At 60.1% G+C, this 7,913-nt stretch overlaps 1 protein-coding gene across 1 annotated transcript; it reads right to left on the bottom strand.

The window, feature by feature from the left end:
• Window positions 1-6,492, bottom strand: SRM (spermidine synthase). Its single transcript, XM_084274568.1, has 8 exons — window positions 6,267-6,492; window positions 5,985-6,105; window positions 5,566-5,658; window positions 4,329-4,482; window positions 3,481-3,564; window positions 2,997-3,142; window positions 2,119-2,241; window positions 1-850 (listed from the first exon to the last, which is right to left on the bottom strand). Exons 1-8 carry the CDS (start codon window positions 6,410-6,412, stop codon window positions 833-835), a joined length of 885 nt encoding a protein of 294 aa, XP_084130694.1. The 5' UTR covers window positions 6,413-6,492; the 3' UTR covers window positions 1-832.
• Between the last annotated feature and the right edge of the window lie 1,421 nt (window positions 6,493-7,913).

Genomic DNA, 7,913 nt, shown 5'->3' with positions numbered 1-7,913 from the left:
TTTTTTATATATATATATTTATATTTATATATATAAAGCGCCTATCACCGTATTGATAAACATTCTTTGGAACCACTCTGGAGGCAGAGGTAAGGCCAGGAGTCAGCCTGTCGCTACCTCAGCGCTGCTGCTTCCAACTGATATAAAACCAACAACCCCCCCCTCCCCCCAAAAAAAAATAGCCACAAGACTTTGCTGCCAGCTTGCTGGGCTGGTGTTTAATACTGCTACTCCGTCAGGGTTGGAAGGAGACCTATTGTGAGTGGCACCAGTTTGCACTGGCTTCTCCAGCTGAGCTGCAGAGCAGCGCGGGTGTCTCAGAAGGGCAGTGGGACGTGGAGGCTCAGACCTGTTACCAGCTGAAACGTCTCAGCAGCAGGGAGCTCCTGGCAGGAGAGAGCAAGCTAAGTCTGCGCGCAAAGCCCTCGCTCTCTGTGCTTAAGGCGGAGTCGGTGACCCTTCTGGGCTCTTCCCAAGTTTCAGAAGATCGCCAGGCAGAAATAAGTGTCAGTTATAAATATATCATGTCAGTTGTTGGGGTTGGAAGTGGGAGGAGGGCACAGGGAGGAGGGAAAAGGATGAAGATATCTTACGTTTCCAGTACTGGAAAGAACAGTTTTGACCTCACGCAATAAGTCACTGGACCTTTTCTAGAGTCTTATCTGGCTTACGCCCCATCATCTTTAACACATCATCAAAGGGAATGTTGGCTGGCAAAGGGTTAAACGATCCCAGACAGTGGAGAGCAAATCTGCAGGCTGCTGGGAAGGTCCCCACCGCATCACTGACGATCTCAGGGTCCAACTTGAAGGAAGGGAGCAGCTTCTCAGTCTCACACATCACTCAGGGCCTGGAAGAAAAACGGGCCAAAGAAAAACAGTGTCAGGATGGACCTGCTGCAGCTCCACCAGTCCTCAAGGGAAACACGGCTCAAACACCACCATGGCATTTGCCCTTATCCCTAGGACACTTTGAGGAGGTTCTTCCTGGAACTGGCAGGTGCAACGACCCAGTTAGAAGACAATGGAAGGATGCAGAACCACAGAGTGGCCTTTAAGAAGGCAGGCTGTGCCACGCTAGAGCATCCTTTCTTTCCTTCTGGGTTGTGCTGGAAACCACAACAACATTTTATCTAAGGCACCTGGAGCTTTCATAGAATCGTAGGGGTTGGAAGGGACCTCAAGAGATCATCGGGTCTAAACCCCCTGCCAAAGCAGCTCCCTAGGACATATCACTCAGATAGGCGTCCAGATGGGTCTTGAATCTCTCCAGAGATGGAGACTCCACACCCCCTGGGCAGCCTGTCCCAGGGCTCCCTCACCCTCACTGGGGAAAAGTTCTTCCCCATGTTGCTGTGGAACTCCCTGTGCTCCAACTTGCAGCCATTGCCCCTTGTCCTATCCCCACAGACCACTGAAAAGGGGCTGGCTGATTCCCCCTGCATAAGATAATTATAAACTTTAATTAGGTCCCCCCTTAGTCTTCTCAAGGCTGAAGAGTCCCAACTTCTCAGCCTATCCTCATAGGGGAGATGCTCCAGGCCCTTCATCATCTTCGTGGCCCTTCTTTGGACTCTCTCCAGGAGATCCCTGTCCTTTTTAAACCAAGATGCCCAGAACTGGACACAACACTCCAGGTGGGGCCTGACCAGGGCAGAGTAGAGGGGGAGGATCCCCTCCTTTGACCTGCTGGCTACACTCCTCCGGATGCACCCCAGGATCCCATTGTCTCTCTCAGCCCCCAGGGCACACTGCTGGCTCATGGCCACCCTGTCATCTACCAGGACCCCCAGGTCCTTATCCACTGAGCTCTTCTCCAGCAGGTCAATGGGAAACACCAGTTCTGCAGGCTCGTGGGCTTAAGTTTGGTAGGTGAAGGATGAGCGTTTTGCCACCAAAGGCACAGGACATGAACCCAAAGAACAGCTCCAACCCCAACCCCAGTCATCCCAGACTGACTCATACCCTGCCACGTCATCCGAAACGCTGTCCTGCTCCGACTTGCCCACAGAAGCCTTTAGGGCTGCAGGAACTCCTCAGCCCTGTGTTCTCCCACTCCTGCTGCGAGAGGAGCCGTACCTCACCCGCGAGGGCGGCGCGGCGGCCCTGCCCGCCTTACCTTCCGTGCGAACTCCGGCAGGATGAAAGCTGCCCGGTGGATGTCGGAGTTGTAGTATTTCAGACTCCTCTCCTCCACCTGCTGCTGCGAGAGCTGCTGCACCGGCTCCCGGAAATTTGTGTTCTGCAACAGAGAAGCCAGGTGGTTCCTTGGGGGTTGGGTAAGGAGCAAGAGGGCTCTGCCACGGGCATCCCGCTCCATGGCGCGGAACCAGGGCGGCTCGCGGGAAAACAGATGCTTTTCTGTGCCAGTATGAGCTCAAAGGCTCTGTGCAGCCCCAAGGGCTGGCTCACGCTCCATCCCTCGTGTGACTAGTCTCATTCAGAGAGGTCAGCGTATGAGGTCAGGCTGCACGTGAGCCCGGCGCCGCAGGAAGCTGTCAGATGGCGCCTCAGCATCTCAAGAGCGAAAGCCTCACTTCTTTGGAGCAGAATCCTGTTCTGCACATGCTGCCAGTGCCCCAGACAAAGAAAATACAACAGCAGAAGTGCTGCTGGTCCCTAGACACTTGTGTTCCAGGCTTGCTAATGCAGCATGTTGGGAAGGTCCACTCTAGACCTCAAGTGGTCTGAAGGCCTCTGTATGAGCAGATTACCAGTCACAAACTGGTGCCCACTTTTTAACAGCCAGAATCAATAAGCCTTAAGAGGGCCTGGGGACTGGCAGTGGCTTCCTCCCTAGTTTGATGTGCAAGAGAGAATCCCAGGTCTCTTCCTAGAGCAGCTGGTCACATCACCGGTCAGCCCTGCACTTCACTCTGTGCCCAGCGAGCTGTGCTGCAGCTCAGGGCCACTGCTCAGGCTGCGAGCGGGGCAGCCTGAGGCTCAGCAGGTGCTGCCTGTGAATGGAAAAGGCCACTCCAGATGCCTGAGACTCACCGGGTTCTTGCTGCAGAGCATGAAGCCGATCTGCCCGCTGGGATACGTGGGGATGGTGCAATAGGCGTATTCCACAACAGGGAACAGAGACTTGCAGAACTGACGCATCTCCTTAATGAGATCCAGGTGCAGCCACTGGCACTCCCCTACAGGGAGAGAGGAGACGGGATGTGAGGTGAGAGCTGCCCCTCTTCCCTGCACAGGCCTGTGCTGGGCTGGCAGCGCCTCCAAGTCCAAACCTGCTCTACTCTGCACAGCTCGTGTGGTTTCAAAGGCAAGACCCTTGCACCAGTTCTGCTAAGCTCAGTCCAGCAGTTAATGAGTTGACGCATCTGGATTGAAAAAAACCCTCCTGTACCCAGGAGCTGATGGATTTCAGTCCCTGAAATCGTGCCTCCCCAGGAAGAGAGAGAGTCCCCTTTGTGCCACACACGTTGTGTACGATTATCTGGCATCAGCCACTGCCCAGACACAGCACCCTCACCTTGGCAGCAGAGAATCCCATCTTCTCGCAGGGCTGTCTTCATCAGCTGGTAGTAGGATTCTTTGAACAAGCTTTCTGCAGGACCTGAGAGAGAAGTGAATAGAGACACCTGTCCAGAGAGAGACTCAGAGACTCGGGTGATAGGCCTTGGAGAGTTCTCCAAATGCCCAGACCGCACTGGAAAAGAGACATTTCAACAGCTGTTCAGTGACCACAAGTGTTGGATAATCTACAAGCAAAAGGTTTTGACCCTGGGTGAAGCCCAGCACAGTGGAAGCACCTGGATTTCAGCTTTGCTCAATAACAAACCCAGGACCTTTATCAAAAGATCCTAGCAGCTGCCTCTTTGTCCAGCATTTCTTAAACCAAACTCCTGCTCCAAACTGCCTCTCAGAGATGCCTCTCTCTGCATTGACTATAGCCAAGGCGACTCAGGCACTCGTTAGGTCCCTAAAACAAGGCGCTGTACCTGGTCCCTCTACCCATTTCCCCTCTCACTACACCCATCTTCAGGCTGGGCAGTTACACCAACAGCTCGTGAGCCGCTGCTTTGTTAACTGACATGTGCAAAGTTGTCCAGCAGCGTGGTGCTGATTCCCCACGGGATTACTGGGCTTGGGGATCACCTCTGTGCCAGAAGCAATAGCTGCTGGAGTTGAATTTTGAGGACAGAAGCCTTGCTAGTACAATTTTCTGGTCTTCATCTTTTCCTTTCACTACCAAAACGGCCAAGTCAGTGACAATCTTTTCACTTGAAAGGAGCCTAGGCAGGCTGGCATGACTTCCAGGAGGAAGGCAGGAGAGGAGGAGTGTGGAAAGCAGTACCCTTTTATGGCCAGAATTCTTACCCATGGGGTCAGACGAGTCCGTGATAATCACATCAAAGGCTTCTTGATTTTGTTTCATGAACTCAAACCCATCTCCCACATGCAAGGTCAGCTTAGCGCTGGAGTACCCCACTGCCATCCCTGGGAGGTATTTCTTAGATACCTGGATCACATCCTGCAACACAGAGAGCACAGGAGGGTCAGCGGGCACTACAAGGAGCTACTACTCCAGCTACTGTGCAGCTGGGAGAACAGCACAGTGAGTCACTTCCTTCCATGCCTTCAGCACGAGTCCCACACCACAGATGCTCAAGAGCTGTCAGCATCTTCAGCCAACAAGCTGCTCTCAGCCCTCTCTTACGGCCTCAGGGTTCAGTGACACTCTTGGTCTGGCCTTGCCAAACTCAACAAGAAGTTGGAGCTTCAAAAGCTCCTTGAGGAACTATGAGAACACGATCGCAGACCCGAGCGCTCTGCACTCCTCCCTGCAGGCATCGCTTGCAGAGGTGAGCTCAACTAAAGACCTTTTTCTCCCCAAATAAACACCATGGCAGCGGGTTTCTGGAGCTGGTCTGTCAATCCCCCCCTGTAAGACCCAGGTTTTGCTCTAAAATAGCTAAGACAGCTGCTGCCCCAGGCCCAGCAAGGGCATGGAACGCTACCCGCTCCTCGCAGCTGGCAGGGCCAGGAAGCCAGGCTGGTGTCAGGCAGCGCCTGCACACAGGGCAGCCAGCACACAGCCTCCCGCAGCGGCGCTTCCCAGCCCTGCCACGGCCCGTGTGAGGGGACAGCAAAGCTCCCTAAGACAGTAAAACACCAGAATGAAGGGACCAAGGGGGGGACGACCGGCCCATCTGCCGCAGGTACGGATACGTGCTGCCCCCAGCTCCTCGCCCCGCCATCGCCAGGGACCACTTCACAAAGCAACCATCCTCCTCCTCCGCTGCTGTGCGCCGGGGGAGAGGGAGAAGCAGCTCCTTCCCCTCCTCCGGGTCCCAGGCGGGCCTGGAAGGGGCTCTGCGAGAGGAATCACAGGAGAGAGAGCGGCCCAGCTGCCACGTAGCCGCCTGGCGAGGCGAAGAGGCGGCGCTGTCAGTGTCACGCCAGCGCAGCCGGCACACGCGCTGCCTGGTGCTGATGGGGGAGAGCAGGTGAAGCCGCAGCTCCCGAGGATGCTGCGGAGGGAAACCTGGGCCGTGCCCGGGCAGCCCACCCGCGTCTAACCGGAGCCGGGGGAACGTTTCTTCGCCCAACGCACCTCGTCGATTTCGCACTGCACCACCGACTCCACGGTCGGGTGTTTCACCACCTCTCGCAGCACCCCCCCGTCGCCGCCACCGATGATCAGCACCTGCCAGAGGAGAGGACGGGGGGTGGGGGGGGACCGGCCGTCAGCCGGCTCGGCCCGAAGCGCAGCGGCTCTCCGCGCTCGTCCCGCCCCGGCGCTCGGAGACGCGCTCCGGGGGAGGGAGGGAGGGAAGGAAGGAGGAAGGGGGGGGGACCACGGCGGGCGGCCGAGGCTCCGCTCCGTCAAGCGCCGAGCGGAGGCACCCTGAAGCCAGAGGGCCCAGGCCGGCCTCTGGCCGCGGCGGCCCCTTGGAGGGGCCGGCTGGGAGGACGGGGGCCGCTCTGAGGGCGCCGGGGCCGGCTCGCAGGCCCGGGCCGGGGCCGACTCACCTTGCGGGGGTCGGGGTGGCTGCAGAGCGGCAGGTTGGCGATCATTTCCTGGTAGGAGAACTCATCCCTCTCCGTGCACTGGATCACCCCGTCCAGGACCAGGACGTTGCCGTAGGTGGTGCTGGGCAGAGCGGGGAAGCGGGGTCGGAGCCGGCCCGGGAGGCCGCGCTCCCCCGCTCGGTCCCGGCACCGCCAGGCCCCGCCGCATGGCGCCGAGCGCCGCCCCCGCCTCCCAGCCTCCCCCCGCCGCCACCGCCGCCGCCGCCCCGGGCCGCCCCGCACCTGCGGAAGACGAGTATCTCCTGGTAGCGGGAGCGCTGGTGGTGCAGGAGCTCCTCCACCTGCAGCGACATGGCCTGGCCCGGCCACAGCCGGCACGTCTCCCGGAACCAGCCCTCGCGGATCCGCGCCGCCCCGCCGCGCTCCATCGCGGCCCGGCCCCCGGGCACCTGCGCGCCGCCGCCGCCTGACCCCGCGGCGCGGGAGCCGAGCAGAGGGGCCCACGCGCCGCCCCGCCCCGCCCCCGGCCGCCAGCGCGCGCGCCGCCGCCCTCCCATTGGCGGGCCCCGCGCCGCCGCCTTCCCATTGGTTGGGGTCTGCGGCGACGCCGGCGCCAGCGGGGTAGGGCGGCTCGAGAGCCGGGGCCACGTGGGGCGGCGGCGCCCCCCCGAGCGGAGCCTCGGCTGCCCCCGGCCCCGCCCGCCGCGCGGGAGCCGCCGCCGCCGCCGCGGGTGGGGGGGAGCGGGACGCGGGACGCGGAGCTGCCCGGGCACCGGGTACCGCTCCGGGCCGGTCGTTTCCCGGGCGCGGCCGGGACCGGGGTGGTTACAGCCGGCGGGGTTCCGCCGCCGCACCGGAAAACGCGCTCGCGGCCCGAGCCAGCGGGGGGAGGCGCCAGCGCTGCCCGGCCTGACACCGGCGGCCGCGGCGGGACTCGGCTCCCCCGGGGCCTTGAACCGCCCGGAAGAGACGGGGAGCCCGGAGCCGCAGCCGGTGCGGTGCTGCAGCTCGGCGCTGGGGCCGGAGGAGCCGGAGCCTGGAGCTGCCACGGCGGGGAACGGGCGGGCACGGAGGCGCCTCGGCCGCGCCGCTTTCCCCAGGGCGCTGGCGGCTGCAGCAGAAGGGGGGACGGCGCCCGGCCCTGCCAGCGCTCGGAGGAAACACCTCTGCCCTCCGCCTCCCCCCCCCCCCCCTTTCCTTCCGCTCCCAGCTCCCCCGAAACACGGGGAGAGATTGAAACCGACCGCAGTGCAAAAGCTCCTCCCGGGCTCTGTAAAGTAAAGCCCTGGCCCCAGGCACAGCGAGGGAAGGACTTACCGCTGCCTGCTCCAGCCCTGCCCCTGCCCAGCAGCCAGAGACCTCAATTCCATCCCTGCCAGAGCGGACCTGAAAGGGAAAATCCTCAGCCAGAGGAGGAAATCCCTTGGGAACAGCAGCCAGGTAGAGAGGTCAGGAAGCAGCTCTGCCCCAGGTCTAAGGTGGTGCCCAGCAAGCCCTGCTCACCTCTTTCCCTGCAGCGTTCCCAGCTTCCAGTAGCAAAGGTTCTGCCACCCAGCAAACTACAGGCTGCTGCTCCTCCTACAAAGGCATCAGGGTAACTCACAGGGTGTTTTGAACTAGGAGATGCTGGGGTAGCTGTATGGGGATGCAGTTGTGGCAGGGGATCTCACTGGCTTTCCTGCCCCAGTGCTGAACTCCACGTTTTCCCCTTCTCCCTCCTGTTGCTGCTTTCACTTGGAATGGTGAAAAGCTTCCTGATTTCATGGGGAAACTACCTGTATCTCATCCAAGAAGTACCCCAACCCAGTTTGTTTTCCTTTAGAAAGCATTGCTTACCACCACACCAACACTGCCAGGGAAACACCCTCATTTTTCACACTATGCTGTGTTACAAGAGGAGCTGTGCAGGTGTGGGGGCAAGGTGTAACC

The sequence above is a fragment of the Gallinula chloropus genome (genome assembly GCF_964237585.1).
Source record: "Gallinula chloropus genome assembly, chromosome: 23".
In the NCBI taxonomy this organism is placed as follows: Eukaryota; Metazoa; Chordata; class Aves; order Gruiformes; family Rallidae; genus Gallinula; species Gallinula chloropus.
The sequence above is the reverse complement of the archived record's forward strand: the minus strand, read 5'-3'. Positions and strand labels throughout refer to the sequence as shown.

Excerpts from the sequence above, each read along its gene's own strand:
- SRM (XM_084274568.1), bottom strand. The coding sequence starts at position 6,412 with ATGGAGCGCGGCGGGGCGGCGCGGATCCGCGAGGGCTGGTTCCGGGAG. Across the intron at positions 3,143-3,480 it reads TGGGATTCTCTGCTGCCAAG|GGGAGTGCCAGTGGCTGCAC; the intron begins GTGAGGGTGCTG and ends CTCTCCCTGTAG. Across the intron at positions 2,242-2,996 it reads TGCTCTGCAGCAAGAACCCG|AACACAAATTTCCGGGAGCC; the intron begins GTGAGTCTCAGG and ends TCTCTGTTGCAG.